We start from the raw sequence: 16,981 nt of genomic DNA, 5'->3' as shown, positions 1-16,981 counted from the left end.
TTGCTGGCTGGGTCCCAGGAGATATTAGCATTGACTCTGACAGTGGGCAAGGGCCCCGCCTTCGAAGGGAAGCCTGCCTGCCTCTGAAGTTTTAAGATGACACAGCGACAGTGCTTTGCCCCGTCTCACTTGTCACGGGTGGAGCAGTGCGTGCTCCTATAGCTTTGAGATTTGTGGTTGTCATGTCCCTCAAGGCAATGAAGGACTTTAGCTTGAGGCGGCCCAGGTTAGAAAGGAGAGCGGAGTGTGTTGCTTTCCTGTGTCCATAATGCCCCCAGACCTTCCCAATCCTGTCTTCATTGACTGCCACCTGGACTTGAGCCAGTGTTCCCTGCTGGTTGGAGGTCAATGCGAAGAGGCTGCTGGCAGGACTGCGGGCTGCTGGCAGGACTGCGGGCTTTCCATTTGGGGGGCGTGAGGGACAAGGACGATGCAGGCGCTGTGAAGCCGAGGAGTGTCTATCCAGAGCCTGCCCTGGGTGTGGATGCAGTGGCCTTTGTATGGTGTGAGGAGAGCGTCTTGGAACACTTCATATGTGGTCGGAGACCAGACGGCCATATAAAAAGGTTGAAATGTTTACTTCTGGCAGGTGATGGGGTTAATTTCTATTTAAAAATCACTCTGACTAGATTTTGTTTTTATTATGAAAGTAACACATTTGTTATAGCAAATGTTAATTTAGAAGGTCAAAAAAAACATAACATTGACCCTGCGTCTGTCATGTTTCCAGGCAGAGAAGACAAGGAACTTTGTCAGCCGAAGCCTTGCCATAGGAGAAGTTTTGTCCACAGCGGACATGGCCACAGCAGTAAAGGTGAAAAGCTTTTTAAAAAGTCTGACTCCTCAGTATCCTGGAAGAAATTTGAGTAGATTTAAAGAAATAGGTATTTTCAAATGCTTCCATTATCACTGCTCTGCTTACATCCCTCCCCCGCAGTGGAGGGAGCCCTTGGGGAGGTAGACTGTGTGCTGGGAGCAATTCCTGTGAGCTCAGGGACGGGCAGGGCATCCCCAGATCTCGCTGCAGCTGGTGGCTTCTGCCAACTTTCCAATGACACCTTCATGGGAGCTGGTCATCCCCCTGAACAGGGTGTCAGCCTCAGCTCATCACAGTCACCTGTGCCCCCCAGGTCTGTGTTGCTTGAAGGCTCCGATGTCCCTGAGCGCTTTGTACAGTCACACTGTGCTTACATAGCCCAGTGCTGGGCCGGTTGTGCAGCGGCTCCCAGAGAGGACGGCTGGGGAGTGAGGAGGTGGCAGGGAGACAGCTTCTCAGTGCCCAGGATCTTCACAGCTTAGGAGAGCCCAATGCCTCTGCCAAAGGCCCTGAGGGACACATGGCCAAAAGAAACGTGACCTGCTTCCTTTCCTTCTTCCCTTTCTTCTTTAGTTGAATCATCTTTCTATCTGTCTGAGTTTGCCCGAGCTGCCATGGTAAAATTCTATAGCTTGGGCGGCTTGAGCAGCAGAAATTTACTTCTCAGAGTTCTGGGGACTGGAAGTTCAAGACCAAAGTGCCGGCCACTCCAGGTCTTGGTCAAGGCCTCTTCTGTACATGGCTGACTTCTTGCTTGTCCTCCCATGAGGGTTGGCGGGGAGAGCTCTGATACCGTGTGCAGGAACACTCATCCTCTCGGAGGGTCCACCCTTAGGACCTCATCTAAACCCAGGTAGCTTCCCAAGGCCCCATATCCTGACACCACCACACTAGGTTGAGGCTTCAGCCTATGAACGGGCGGGGAGACACAATTCAGTTCACAGCACTATCCTTTCTGGGGTCACCAGTGTCTCAAAACACCTGCAGTGCCTCAGTGGCTCCCATTTGCTCTTGGAACAAAAAGACCCTGAATGCACTCAAGGGTTCTTTGGGAGACCCTCTGTCTGACCATGTGTGGGAGGGGCCTGGCACGCAGGACAGATCTCGCCAGTGCATCATGGCAGGGACACAGCATGACATAGGGGCACATTTGGTCTCTGGCATTTAGTTGCAGGTCTGGCACGTCTCTTCTGCACCTGAGGCCATGCTGAATGGCCTCATGCCTACAGGTGGCTGTGTTCCAAGGGGAATTGGTGCTGCCTGCGAGGAGCTTTATGCCAGGCCAACGTGAGTGCAGGGCTATAACCCCTGAGACGTGGCCTGAGCCCTTTCTGCTGTCCCCAGGTCGTGGCTTACCTGGTGGATCAAGGTAAAAGCAACCATGCTCCAGCTCTCGCCCAGCTTGCCCTGCCATCAGGGATGTCTCTCTGGTTGCAGTGGGCAGTTTAGAGGCCCTGCCAAGACCCTACTCTTTGTCCCCCTTGTCAGCAGCACTTTCCCAGGGGTTTGTGACAGACCAGACAGAGCCCTGGCTGCTGACCCCCATCGCATCCCTGCAGTGGCCCCACGAAGTGCTGTTAGAAGTCAGGCACCTCGGCCTTGAAGGCCGGCTGTGCCCACTCCCTGGGGTACAGCCTGGGACGGCCACTTCCCTCCCCTGAATTTCAGAGTCCTCATCTGTCATGTTGGGTAACAGTGTTTTCTTCTCGGGGTTGTTGTGAGAACCAGTGGCCTCGTGTGTATAGAGCTCAGCACCTGGAAGACTTGGGGCTCATTGCACTCACTGTTTGGTGCCCATGTGTCCAAGGTCTTACCACAAGGGGTGGCTGCGCTGGAGTCTGAGCCAGCTGCCTTGCCTATAGACTGCCTGTCTCATCGCCCTCTGTCCTGCTTGGTGCTCACGGTGGGACTCACCTGCGTGGATGCAGGCTGCTCTTGTGGCTTGTGCACAAGCTTGTGGCACATGGCTTCCGTCTCAGGCATGGAGCTGGACCCTGAGCAGGACGAGTGTCCAGAGCAGCCATTGGGCAGGGCCTGCAGGGCAGCCTGGGCATGGTGGCCTGACTCTCTGGTGACACAGGCTTCCACATCTGTAGAAGAACTGGAGGCTGACAGGTGAGGTTGGGGAGGGCGTGGAAGCCTTGCCATGGCTCCAGGAGACCAGCAGATGCTGCTTGAGTGGCGTGTGACCAGTGCGCTTAGCGGTCATTGATAGTCGCTGACAGTGGCCCATGTTCTCCTTGTTTCCAGTGTGGAATAATTTATTGGCTGTTCGGTGGCGCAGTCAGGAACCTCGGAAGCCCAAGACATGTAACCAAGTGGCTTCAGCCACTCCAGGTATGGCGTGTACCTCAAATGATGTCTTCTTCTATGGGGGGGCCTTAAAAAGTCATGGTAGATGGGGTGTGTGCACTCGTGTTTGTGTGTGCACGTGTACAGAAAAAGAAAACAGAGGGCTAGTGTCAGCAAGTGTCTTGTTTGGAATGAGAATTTCAAGACTGTTTTTTTTATGTTGCATCGAGCCTGTCATATTGTTTAGGTCACATTAGCTGTCCCCAGCTTGGATGTTTATAATTACCTCCAACTCACCTCTCCTGCCAACATCCCTAATGGCCTCAGAGGTCTGCAATTAGAGCAGCCACCTGACTGGCCAGTTCTTTCCTAATGCCTGCCAACCTCTAGGAGCAGAAGTACACTGGGATGTTTGCAATGACTGAGAGAGGCCACGGCAGCAATGTGAGAAGGATCCAGACGGAAGCTACCTTTGACCTCTCTGCACAGGTGAGGATTCTGTCCGTGGTCTCACGGCCTGGGCAGCAGCACACCTGCACAGAACTGGGTTTGCCCTCTGTCTGAGCCCAGTTCCACATTACCGTGTGCCCTTTGGCACGAGGTGCTGACTCATATCTGATGTCTGAGTGTTTCAGGGAGGTGGGTGTGTGCTCACCCACACGACTACTGCCAGTTGTCACGCACACATGCTGCACTTACCATGTGTGGGTACTGCTCTTGGCTCCTTGCATGCACTTGTGACCTAGGTGCTGTGATAGCTCTGCGAAAATCGTGCTGAAGCTGCTTGGGTGTCCTTCCTGGAGGAGATACTGCTGTTGGCACTCCCTATGGCACTATGTGGCAGGGGGGCACTGTCTGTGCTTGGCCCCTCTACCAGAAGCCAGGTCCCCTGTCCCGGCTGGTGCCACATTCTTACCTGTGCCCTGCATGGAGACTCGGACAACCGAGGCAAACGTTTCACAGAACAGTCCTACTCCAAGTGTTTCCTTTCCCTTCTTTTTCATTAAGACGTGTGGCTCGAGACCTACTCGGTTGAAAAGTAAATGGACAAGCAAGTGCATGAGTATGTACATGGCTCCTCAATCTGGTCATCGTTTTTACTGTTTGTCCTTTAGAGTTTGGGCTTTGTTGGTTGGCTATCCTGGCTCATGGACGCTAGCTGGAGGTGTCAGTGTTTAGGTGACAGGCTCAGGTGAGGGCTGTGTTGGAGGACACCCTGCCTTCCTTCCTGCCCTGGTGCTAGTCCTCTACAGTAGCCGGTGATGTCCAAGGTCATGATGCTAACAGGACTAAGGCCTACCACCATGTACCACGCTCCATGTCATGCTCCCTCTGTATAGCGTGCCACATTCCCTCACAACAGCCCCCTGAACAGCCTGCGAACTGCTTCCATGAATTGAGCATGTGTTTGCTGGGCACCAGGCTCAGCCCTCAACATGCCACATATTTACACAATATTCTGTAAATGTAGGAAGATAGCACCATCCCTGTTTTGTAGGATAAGAAGTTGACTGTGGCCATGTGGTTCACAAGAGGGTCTTGGCTTCCATTGAGACCGCCTACAGCAGCTTAGCTTTCCTGCAGTGGTGGGTGCCAACTGAGCAGTTTTTGGTTTTGGGCTGATAATTTTTTCTCTCCCTAAACCATGGTATTGAGGCTAGTTTGCTGTCACTAAAGGAGAAAAAAACCCCCATCCACAATTCTTATTTATTGTTTCTTCTTACAATTACTTTCCCCCAAAATCATTTCCTGTCTTGGTCCCATTCTCCCCAAACAGCATAAATGACTTAGCTCCCTGGCGTGCTTTGGGGGTGCCCACTGTTAGCGGGGGAGCTGCAGCATCGAAATTGCGATGACGAGGGGACTCTGGTGAATGATACTGTGCTGGAGGATGACAGGGGGGTGGACTTGTCCTCTGTTTCTGCTTCATCTCCCTCTCAACTATTAGAGCGTGAAAGACGAGCCCGTGCTCCCTCAGGACTGTTTCAATCTCTCATGATTTTTGGTTTTCCATTCCTGGGTGTCAGTTGTTTTATTTTTATTTTTGGAGCAGGGATTGATTGGGTGGTGGTACGGATGGTTCAGAGGTAAGAGATTTATTTTTACACTTTATGCTAAAGAGCAAAAATAAATGAAGCTAAAATCTCTCAGACAAAAGCCATCTTAACTTTTAGTGCTCGCAGCAGTGACTGTCCTGCTGGCCTTCAACAAGGACTCATGACAGGGTCGGACGGACACACATGGCACGCATCATGCAGGCCCTGCATTAACGCCAGCATTTGTCTGATGCGAACTTTTCAAATCACGTGTTTTTGCCAACAGTGACAAGGCTCCTTTCCCAGAGCGCATCAGATGTTTATGGGGTGGGTGGCCTCCGGGGTCTTCCACACCCCAGCAGGTCTTCCCTGCCAGGTTACCGGTTTTCTGTCACTCCCCTTCCTCCCCTGGAGGTGTAAACATCCCTTACTGCAAGCTGCTGCTGTTGTTGCTTGGTTGTTTTGTCCTGCACTCAGCCTCAGGTAGCTCCTTCCTTTGAGAAGTGCTGGCTGGCCTTGGAGACATCTCTTAAAAGGACGCAGCGTGTCCTTTTGTGTGTCTGAGAGGCCCTGGCACGTGCAAAGTTTTCTCTGTGCAAACATATGTCAGAGCAGGTTTTCTTAGGCTGCAGGACTGTGTTTCTTGGCCAGAGAGAAAGTGGAATCTGTGGACTTTAAAATCTGAAACCTGAGATAATCTTTACATGATCGATAGCCTGTTGGTTTTGTTCAGCCACATCTTCAATATTGTCAGTTCCAATTAAGTGTGCCTTTGTCCCTGGAGTCCCCGACCTCCCCCAGGAACTCGGCTTTCAGTGCTGGCAGTTACAGCCGGGTGCTTCTTGATGAGAGGTTTAAGGGTGACCCAGGGACCCAGACAGGTTAGGGAGAGCCAAGTGAAGTGGGGGTGTTTCCACTGTGGCACTGTACTGGCTTCCAGAGAGTTCTGGGCAGAGACTTCAAAACAAAGACCCTACATTTCCTTCCTGCTTCTTTCTGGCCACTGTTAGTTTTGGACTGTCTTGAGCTGGAATCCTTGATCATATTCTAAAGATAAACTGGATGGCACACTCTGAGATTTTTTCTCTTATAGAATCAGGCTCGTCCGTCCTGATTGGATGATGTTGAAAAAGCGCTTTAATCTGCACTCGTTTTCACAGGGAGGCGGGGGTGGGCTGTGTGAACCGAGGCCTTGACCTCAGAGCCTGAGCCCGAGCCCCAGGATGACGCTGGTGGTCTCTGTCACCCGAGTGTGTGCACCACACCGTGTCCTCACGCTGAGCCGAGGAATTGAAATGCACCGGCACAAAGGGTCCCCACACTCTGCTCCCTCTGCAGGAGTTTGTGATCCACACACCGTGTGAAGATGCCATGAAGATGTACATTGGAAACGCCATGCACGGGAACTATGCCGCGGTCTTCGCCCAGCTCATTGTGGATGGCAGGTCTCAAGGTTGGTCTTGGCACAGAACTGAGGCACTGCCTTCACTCTCAGTGCTCCAGTGAGTACTTGACCCTGGAAGCCACACACAGGCCTGTGTTTACCTTGCGAACCATTAAGCCCTAACTTACCCCCTAAATACACGTGACGATAAAATTTATCGTGACGTGTAGCCATTACACTTTGTTATGAGAGGTGCAGTCATAGACCTGGATGAGTGCTGGGCCCCACATAACCAAGTGCTGCCCTGGGAAGTGTCTTTAGGGGAGAGATTAGTCACTGTCTCCTCACTTTCCTAGGGCCTCACTGTTTCATCGTTCCTGTCCGTGACGAAAGTGGAAGCTTGTACCCAGGAGTGACTGCAATCGACATGATGTACAAAGAGGGTGAGTTCCCAGGAGACTCCTCTCCTGCCCTCATTGCGCCTCCTGCCCGCTCTCCACTCACCCAGGGACAGTCCAACCTCCAAAGCAGTGAGGCGGAGAAGGCCAGCTCTGAGGCCCGACGAGCTGTTTCTGCAGAGCTGTCGGAGGCTATCACAGAGCCCCCCTGCTCATGAATGTGCGTTAGTCTCGCTTCTGCCAGCTGCTTGGATTTCCTGGAGATGAGGCAGCTCTGCCCTGAGTTGTTTCTTACCCGCTCTTCCGGACCTGGGGACTCTTGGAGGGCAGGTAGAAGCTTTCTATTTCCTGCCCCAGAGCCGCCAGACCTGTGGTGTGTCCTCAGCTCAGCTTAGTGGATTACTTTGCTAGGGCTGTTGTCCCAGTTGTGACAAGTCTGGGACCAAGATGCTGGCAGAGTTGGTTCCTTTTGAGGGCTCTGAAGGAGGCCCTGTCCCAGGCCTCTTCCTTGGCTCGTAGGTAGGTGGCTGTCCTCATGTTCACATGGCTTTCTTCCTGTGCACACATCTGTGTCCAGATTTCTCCTTCCTACAGGGGTCTTAGTCACCTGGACTAGGTCCACCCTAATGACCCCATTATAAGTTTTATACCTCTATAAAGACCCTGTCTCCAAGTAAGATGCTGTCCACAGGTCCTGGAGGTGAGGGTTCCAACATATGAATCTGGGGTGGGCACAGTTCAGCTGTAACGCTTAGTGATGGTAGGTCACATCTGTGGGCTCCACCGGTCATCCTCAGCTGAGGTCAGGCCAGAAGACAGGTTGAGGAGAAGGAGCAGAGAGGGAAGGGAGAGCAGAGGGGGAAGACAAATCTTTGGTGGAGGGGTGGTTTCACCCTGGCCCCTTAGACTTTATCCACCCCTGACCTCTGCATGGTGGCTGCAGAGCAGCTGCAGGTGGGTGTGAAGTGTCTCCCGAGGGGACTGCCCTCACTGGCCCAGCCCCAAGACGATGCCTCAGTGTCAAGTGTTCCTGGGAGCAGAGGGTGGCCGGTCCTTGTGGAGCAGTGCCGGTCCTGTCCTGGGGCGCTCCCAGTGCAGGTGTGCCCTTGCGAAGGGACAGCGTTCTCCTACGGATGTGGCTAAAGTGATGGCTTCCCCCAGATGAAGGCTCCCCAAGAGCGAGGTGGACACAGGGCGGGCCTGGCTCTGACAGGGTTGTGAGGAACCCCCACCGTCCATGTGGTGTCTGCTCGTCTCTCAGGCATTTGGTTGCATACTTGCCCAGTGCTGGGGAGGAGCCTGAGCTCTGCTATCCAGGGCTGCAGGCTCCTGTCCCCTCTGTGTCCAGCTGACGGTCTTTCTATTGCTGGGGATGCTTCCTTTTTTTGTTACGGCAGCCGCTCAGGCAGGCTGCTGTGGCCTCCTGACACCCCCACAACTCTTCAAGGAAACAAACAGCACCCCTACCCCCACCCCAAATAGAATGCATCTCCAGTTCTGGAAGGGAATAAATGGAGTAGGGCCACCGGGGGTGCAGGGATGTATTTCTGACGCTCGCCTGGATTCACCCTGCAGCTCTATTCATGTCTGTTCTCTCTAGGTTTGCATGGTGTGGATAATGGGATTTTAATATTTGACAAGGTTCGGATACCAAGGGACAACCTGTTGGATAAGTGAGTACTTCCTCCTAACTCAGGGTACTGTGTCATGGCTTTCTTGTCTCCCACCCGGCCAGCTCTTGGTGTCACGGGCAGGTGGCACATTATAACCTGACAACTCACTGGAAGTGTAGATGAGCTGATTGAAAAAATTTAAATGATCCAAGATGCTGTTACCCAGACACAATGTGTGTTGTGCTTCAACGCATAAGTCTTTAGGCTGTTCTCCCTGAAGACGTATCGAAAGAAAGAAATATGTTTGGTTTTTACGGAGCCACTTATACACTCTATTCTTTATAACTTGTAATCTGTTTAGCACAATATGTACAAGTCTCTATGAAACAGTAAGTACACACACGCGTGGTCATTTTTAACGTTGCCACAACAGACCATTAAATAACTATATAATCAATTCCTTATTGTTGAGTATTTAGGTTGTTTCTTTCCTTCCTTCCTTCCTTCCTTCCTTCCTTCCTTCCTTCCTTCCTTATTGTTGAGTATTTAGGTTGTTTCTTTCCTTCCTTCCTTCCTTCCTTCCTTCCTTCCTTCCTTCCTTCCTTCCTTCCTTCCTTCCTTTTTTTTTTTCCTATCATAAACCAGTAGGTGTTACTGCCTCTGCAGGTGGCAGGAGATAAGGCACCACCTTTTAGCCTGGAAGGCTGTTATAACTAGCACTGCTAGGCGGATAAATGTCACAAGTGCTCAGTATCACCTCCTAGATCCCTCAGTGCGGTCCAAGTGGCTAAACAATGAAGTGATGGTGGCTTCTACAGGTACGGTCCAGGGACTCACAATGCTTTTCACGGAGGCTCAGAAATGCCAACGACTTCACTTTTCTCAGCAGCGTTTCGTGTGTCCAGTGGAAATCGTAAGCCAGAGTCCTTTGCAGTCTGGGAAAAGGTCTCCAATCAGGCTGGCTCCTTGCTTTCCTATAGACTTCCCTTAATGTCTCACCTTTTTTTGTTTCCTGTAAGTTCTTGCTGGCAGGTAAAGTCATAGGTGCCAAAAGTTTAAGAAAAATGTGGGGGAAACAAACTTAAAAAGGACCAAATTCTATTCGTTAGCTTCCCCCCGGGTGGACTGGTAGGAAATAAAATGGAAACAATGAAAGCTGCTTTGCAGCTGTGCTGGTGGGCGGTGAAGCCCTGAGGCCCCCTAGGAGCTGCCCCATGGCAGCATGAGTGGGGACCAGCCCCTTCCCTAGGCGCCTTCATGGGCCCTGACCACTGATGGCATCATTCCACTCGGGGATGAGGAGGAGGCAGGAGCACCGAGATTTGGAGCCTCCTATGTCCGGCCCATCCTTTAGGGTCTCAGTGGCCTGGACTGTCCTGCGCCAGAAGCCGGACCCACTGGCTTAGCATCTATCCAGTGCACTAGAGAGTAAAAAGAAGATTCAACCATAAAGAAAAACTACAGAGAGCCACATGGTCTGTAGGAGACATGGGCATACCTAGAATATTCTTTGAAAAGCCAGACTTGATTTTGAAGCCATGCCATTGGCATTGAAACTGTTTCCCCTGCCCTGTGCCTCCCCACTTCCCACCCCACCACTCACACACAGAACAGCAGCAGAAACATAGCTGTTTGGAGGGAGAAGTCCCACTCTGGGGAGCCTGCTTCATCATTTGATCAAAAATGGGACAGTGAAGAGATGTAGAGATTCAGTGAAATCCCTATGAAAATCCCAGCTGTCTTTACTTGTGGAAATTGAAAAAGTGGTCTTAAAATTCATATGGAAATACAAGATATCCAGAACAGCCAAAACAAACTCAATAAAGGAAAACACAGCAGGAGGACCCACGCTTCCAATCTGTAAACTTACTACAAATCTACAGTAATCAAGACAGTGTGGTATCACATACAGATATATATATATATGTGTCATATATATATATGTGTCATATATATATATATATGTGTCATATATATATAATATATAAAGAAAGAGAGAGAGGATATATATATATATAAATGTATATATGTATATCTGTCCTATTATATGTATAGTCTAGAAATAAACTCTTATATTTATGTTCACTTAATACTCAACAAAGGTGACAAGGCAATTTAATGGGGAGAGAACAGTCTTTTCAACAGATGGTACGGGGACAACTGGATGTCCACATGCAAAAGAATGAAGCTGGGCTTTTGCCGCATACCATATATAGAAATGAACTCAAACTGGATCACGGATCTAAATGTAATTTATTATTATATGCGATACCAAAAGCACAAGCAACCAAAGAAAATAGATAAATTAGACTTCGTCAAAATTAAAAAACTTTTGTGCTTCAAGGGATGTTATGAATAGCGTGAAAAGATAATCTACAGAATGGGAGAAAATATTTGTAAATCATATATATCATAAAAGCATCTAGTATCCATGATATAAAAAGAACTATTACAGTTTAACAATAAAAAAGACAAATGATCCAATTAAAAATGGGTGAAAATCTGAAGAGACATTTCTCTAAAGAAGACCTACAAATGGCCAATAAGCACAAGAAAAGACGCTAAACTTCATTGTCATTAGGGAAATGCCAGTCAAGATCACAATGAAAGACCACTTCACACCCACCCTTGTGGCTGTAGCATGAGAGTCAGGGGAGATGGCAACCTCGGCGAGGATGTGGGGACATCGGAACGGCGCACATTGCCGGTGGATTGTAAGATGGTCCTGGCTACTTGGAAAGTTCCTGGCAGTTCCTCAGAAATTTGATGTTTTTGTATGACTCAGTGATTTTATTCCTGGTATGTATGATGACATGATTCACCTGAGAATCGAAAATAGACGTCCACCCAAAAAACTGTACACTGATGTTCATAGAATAATTATCCATAATAGCCAAAAAAGTGGAAATGATCCAAATATCCGTAAACCGATGAATGAATGGATAAACGAAATGTAATGAGTCCGTACAATGGACCGTTACTCGGCCATGAAAATAAAGGAGACGTCAGCACAGCCTACTCCACACGTGGACTCGAGAACAGCGCTCTGTGAGGGAAGCCAGACACTGAAGCCCCATGGCATGTGATTCCATGAATGGGAGACGTCCAGAACAGACAGGTCCACAGGGACAGAGTAGCTGCAGGGCCAGGGCTGGGAGGTGTGGCACACGGCTTCCTTCTGGGGTGATGCAACGTCTGGAGCTAGATAGCGGTGATGGTTGCACAGCTTGTGAAGATACTGAAAACCATTGAACTATACACTTTGAAAGGGGGATTTTTATGGTGTGTGAATTACAGCTCAACAATGAAGAAGTGATTGACGGGCAGGCAGTCTTCACACTCAGGCTCTGGTGTCAGTTTGATGGCTGCCCTCCTCATGCCTGTCTTTGTCAGGGGCCACTGCCAAGTCCCAGCCCGGGAGTGGCAGAATGTCTGCTTTCCCCTTTGTCAGTGCCTCCTGGGAAGACAGTTCCCCTGTCCCCACCCTGCTATCCCCTAGGAGAGGTAACAGGATGTGGAGGCCCAGGAGCCCTCTCGGGTATGGAGGTGGGAGCTGCCTGACCTCGTCACGGGTGGTACCATGTTCTCCTTTGTTGACCAGCCCCTCCCCCACACAGGTTCGGTTCACTGGCTCCAGGTGGGCAGTACTACTCCCCTATTGAGGATAAGAGTGCAAGATTCAACGCGATACTGGCAGCACTGACCCCTTCGAGATTGGCGGTGACTTTCCAAGCTATGGGTGCCATGAAGGTAGGGAACGCTGATTTAATTTACTTGGCTGTTCATTCTCTGTGTGTCCCGGGGCAGGTAGCAATTCCAGGAGCCGAGCCTCCCCAGCCACAGGTGATGTAACGTGGCTGTAGGTGGGGTAGAGACTAGGGGTGCCTGGTGGCTGCACACAGGGAGCATTCCTGCACACTCTTACCTTGGGGTGCCATCCATCTGTGGCCCAGATGTGAGCCACTGACCATACTGGGAGGAATACAGCAATGTGGCAGCAGAGCCACAAAGGATGACCCGGGAGAATGGGTGGTCAGGACAAGCATGTTTGCTGGAAAAGCAGCCGAGAGCTGTGTGTGTAGGTGAGGCTGGCATGTCTTGGTGAGTCCTCTGGGGAGCTCCAATGCTCACGGGGCTGTTTGGGGTGTGGCATCAATACCGTAGGGCAAGTGGTGAGGCCAGACTTCCAGAGGCCACCTGCCCCCCCGCCCCCCGCCATATATTGGTTTGGTAAGAGCAGCCCTAGGAGAAAGCTCTGGAAGGCCCCCTTGCCCTCAGGGCTCAGCAGAGTTCTCTGGGCCTGCTCCATCTGTTTGCCCGAGGGAAAAACTGATTTAAGCTCCATTGAGCTAGTGAAGCGGGAAGAAAATTAAGAATCCCAGGAATACACCCGACGTTTCTATTAACAAGGAATAACCTTCATCTGTCCGGCTCTGGGCTGATAGCTCATAGTCTTCTGAATAGCAGGAACACCCTTCCTCACTCACATCTGCCAGGTCTGTCCCTTCATAGGAAGCCTGTTTGACACCAGCTTCCCTGTGTGGTGCCCTTCCTGCCAGTGGGTACAGCTGTGATGCTGGAAATACCTCAGTGCTGGGCCATGACATGACACCTGCCATGCACACTGCCCTCTGCGCCTGGGTTTCGGTGGCCCTTGAAGGGGACTGGTGGATGTGCAGTTCTGAGGTCCCTTGAGAGGGGTGGTTCAACCAGTGCCCTTAGCTGAGTTGGCAGAGGGGTGAACGAGGCCCCAGAAGAAGCCTGTGCTGCAGGCAGGGCAGGTGTCACAGTGCTGACGAAACCGACCTCGTGTTTGAGTCTGAAATAGGGGCTGTTTCAGCCATTTTCAGGACTCCAGAAAGAGGTGGAAGGAGAGCCGCCAGATGAACCTGGGATGGGCTATAGGGAAGATGGGACAAACCTGGTCCAGGGTCATAAGAATCCGTGACAGCAGCCTGTGGGGTCCCTGTGAGGAGAGTGTGGGGGACATATAAACATATGCTGGTCAGAGGCTGGGCAGGTGATGCTGTGTGTGGACGTCATCTACCTGCGGCCCTGTTAGCTTGTCCAGGCTGGTGGCAGAGTCTTATTGGGCAGGCGTGGGATGTGTGCATAGTGTGGGGACTTGTAGGAAAGGGCTGATGTTAAATGTCACCAGACCTGGAATGGGGGCGGTGTAGGGAGCAGAGAGAGAACGAATGACTTTAAAAAGGCGCCCCTTATCCATTCTCCTGCTGACCCCGGAGGGCCTTGGAGGGCCACTTTGGGTCAGTTCCTTGTTGGGCGTCGGACATACATACTTTATCTCCGGCAATGTACAGGCCTGCTTGTGACCACAGGCGCTGAAGCCAGAGACCCTGGGCCCCAGTCTCAGCCAGACGTGCCAGCTGTGGGGCCATAGATAGCTCTCTTTGTCTCAGTTTCTTCGTTTGTAAAACAGGTCTTCTACCAATGGTGAAGCACCAGTGAGGAGATGTGTGCCGTGCTGGCACTGGGTAAATGCTTGGTGGCCCAGAGCTCTTGCTGATGTGATGGCTGCCGCTGCTGTCGCCGTGCCTGGGGAGTTAGGAGTTGGCTGTGGGAAAGGGCCAAATGGGCTTTTCCACGAAACACAGGACTGGAACCCTGGCTTCCAGGTGGCAAGTGGGTCTGATGCATTTGCAGAGGCCCCGGTGTCCCTCCGATTCCCGGGTATCTGAAACAAAGCACAGTGGCCTCAGATGGCAGCTGCTTGCTTGGGATGTAGGTCTACCAGGTCCCGGGACACCCCTGGCAGAGCTGGTGGGGCTGGGCCCTGCCTGCGTGGTTGGCTTGACGGACAGCGACCCCAGCCTTTGCCCTCGTCACCAGCATCTGGGCAGCTCATCGCTTACGGCTCCAACACATGACAGATGTTTTCTGGGCTGAAACCTGAGCTGGGCCCGCTCGTCTGCTCTCACAGATCCCTTCCCTGGCGTGCATATTCCTTTCGCATTAGGAAACTGTCACCTCGGCTCCCCATGGTGACATCCGCTCAAGGCTGAGCGTGCAGGGCCCTTTTAAACTTTGCCCAGATGTCTTGCTTTTCGTGGTTACCTCTCATTTCCACAGGACTTCTTAGAACTTTCAGATTTTCTCTTAAAGCCTTGCCATAACAGCCGTCCTCTAATTCGTGTCCAAAATGCCGTGCCAAATTAAATGATTAGCAGGAACAAAAGGACGGAAACTAAGATGTTTGGCAGGGGTGGTAGGTGGGGGTAGGGGGGAGGCTGGGCGGTCTTTTCAGAAGGAGGAAGGAGACTGGGGAAAGTCACCGGGAGTCTGGAGGCCCAAGGAGAGGGAGGCCCTTTCCTCCCACCCAGAACGATGGGTTTTCCATCTCCCTTTCTCTCTGTTGTCCGATCCTGGGCACTGTCCTTCATGTTGGCTGTGTATGTGCATGGTCGCTCACTGAGCTGTGAGTAGGCCCTGTGGTCACTCATTTGCAGGTGGAAACCAGGCACCGTGACACATGGGGACACACCGCAGGGTCTGTGTGGTGGATACAAGGAGGACTGTCCCTGCAGGCACGTGGCGTGTGGGAGGCAGACATGCTCACTATCTGGTCCTGGACTCAGGCATTGTGGGGATGAAGTCCGCCCAGCAGGCTGCCGAGGGCAGTTTCTGCTTCTCTCATTCTCGGAGTGAGGTGACCAGCTGGCTCTTCCTTGCCTCACCAGCTTTTGCCACTCTACTGTGTGCCGAGTGAGGTCTTGGTGGTGGGGATAGGCTCAAATCCCCTCTGGGCTTGGACAGTTGGCCAGGGTGGCATGGGAGACAGTGGGGAGGGTCGTTGGGCCTGCTGAGCCATGGAATGCCCTGCAGAGGACATATGCTGGGAGAAGGTGGTGAGTCTCATGACAGTTCCACCAAGCAAGGCCACCACTCCCGGCTACAACCAGGGCAGGGAGAAGACCTCACAATGATGGCCCCTAGGGATAGGCTACAGGTCTGCTGCTGTTGCTGTGAGTGCCATGACACTGTGGAGCGGATCTGGGCTTAATTTTAATTTCTCTGGACAAAAAAAATTAGCCATCTCATGGAAACACTGAAAATACTGTTATAAGCAGATACTATTTATTGAGCCCTTACTGTGAGTCATGCCTGTAATAAGTGCTTTGTAAGTGCTAAATTGTTCCCACTGGTATGCCCATGTATATGACACATGGGGAAACCGAGGCATGAGGCGGTAAAGGAATGTACCTGAGGTGGGCACTGAGCATGCAGTGTTGGACAGCCCTGGTAAGGGTGTGGATGCCCATGCTGCGTGGACAGGCTGCCATGCCAATTGTGTTGGAAGACACAGTAGTGCAAGCTGGGACGGGCAGCCTGTGCAGTATGAGGCACGAGTGGCAGTGGGGGTGCTGGGTGTGTGCAGAGCTGCGGAGTTACCTGGTTACAGCTCGAGTCGTGGAAGGCTGTGAGCTGGCCACTGAGCCTAGGGTTAGGAGGCGCCTCCCACGGGCGAGGGGAAGGTGCCATGTGGTGTGATTCAGGTGACATGAGTGGAATCGACATGCATGGAGACAGATAGGTGTGTGCCTGCTCCAGACTCCACAGTGAGGCTACTCAGAGCTCGGACTCTGGAACCAGCTTTCTGGATTGACATCCCACATGTGTCTGGCCTGGGCAAGGCCCTGAACCTTTGTGTGCCTCTAAAAATGATAACAGTACTTCCTTCCAGAGTGGTAGGAGGCCCAAGTGAGTCGATAATGCAGGGGGCTTAGACCAGTGCCTGCGTGTGTTGCACCATCAGCACACGTAGGCCGTCAGCATTGTTACAGGGATGTGGGTGCTTAAATGATCAAGTTTAGGCATACCAGTGGTTAGTATGACACGTGAGGTAGCAAGGGTCACAGAGGATCACGCTCACCTCTTGATGGTACTGGCTTCTTGGAGCTGGGGGGAGAATGATGAGACCGAGTCTGGATGCAGCTGAAAAGTGGCTGTGGGCAGGGCCAGCCATGCGTGCGGGATGGGGCTGTGGGGTCTGTGCCATGTGGTGACTTCCCAGGCTTCTGTGAAGGACACATGGTCTTGAGAGAAAAGTAGAGAGATGGAAAGACCATTCTTGAGCCGTAAAAGGTTGCAGTACGGAAGGCCGCGGCAGCTTTCCCCATCTCCTGGGGCTGGGGGAGGGCAAAGGAGGAAAATGGTTTCAGAGGGACACTTAGAACTTGTGACAGACACAGGGCCTTTCTGACAGGGAATTTGCTGGACATGAGAAAGGTCTAGGGAAGGTGGTCAAGTCCACTTTTTCAAGACAGTCTGTCCTCTCTGTGGACCTTTCTGAGACCTTTGACTGAAAAGGTTCATGGAGAATTAGAACGATACAGAGGAGCTGGGCTATCTGAGCCTCCCTCTGAGTCAGAGGTGGCGCTTTAAACCATGGGGCATAGCAGTGCTGTAATGCGGGCCTGTGT

The 16,981-nt window shown here is 51.7% G+C and overlaps 1 protein-coding gene across 1 annotated transcript in view; it reads left to right on the top strand.

The window, feature by feature from the left end:
- The first annotated feature begins 348 nt into the window (after nt 1-348).
- ACOXL (acyl-CoA oxidase like) overlaps nt 349-16,981 on the top strand; it is a 212,965-nt gene continuing 196,332 nt past the window's right edge. The window contains exons 1-8 of the mRNA XM_011377879.2: nt 349-498; nt 731-814; nt 3,068-3,154; nt 3,500-3,598; nt 6,484-6,598; nt 6,886-6,972; nt 8,528-8,600; nt 12,158-12,290. Coding sequence (XP_011376181.1) covers nt 349-498; nt 731-814; nt 3,068-3,154; nt 3,500-3,598; nt 6,484-6,598; nt 6,886-6,972; nt 8,528-8,600; nt 12,158-12,290 — 828 coding nt within the window. The remainder of the gene's footprint in view (nt 499-730; nt 815-3,067; nt 3,155-3,499; nt 3,599-6,483; nt 6,599-6,885; nt 6,973-8,527; nt 8,601-12,157; nt 12,291-16,981) is intronic.

This window comes from Pteropus vampyrus, unplaced genomic scaffold (assembly GCF_000151845.1).
Source record: "Pteropus vampyrus isolate Shadow unplaced genomic scaffold, Pvam_2.0 Scaffold323, whole genome shotgun sequence".
In the NCBI taxonomy this organism is placed as follows: Eukaryota; Metazoa; Chordata; class Mammalia; order Chiroptera; family Pteropodidae; genus Pteropus; species Pteropus vampyrus.
Note: the sequence above shows the minus strand (reverse complement) of the source record. Positions and strands in the feature narration are given on the sequence as shown.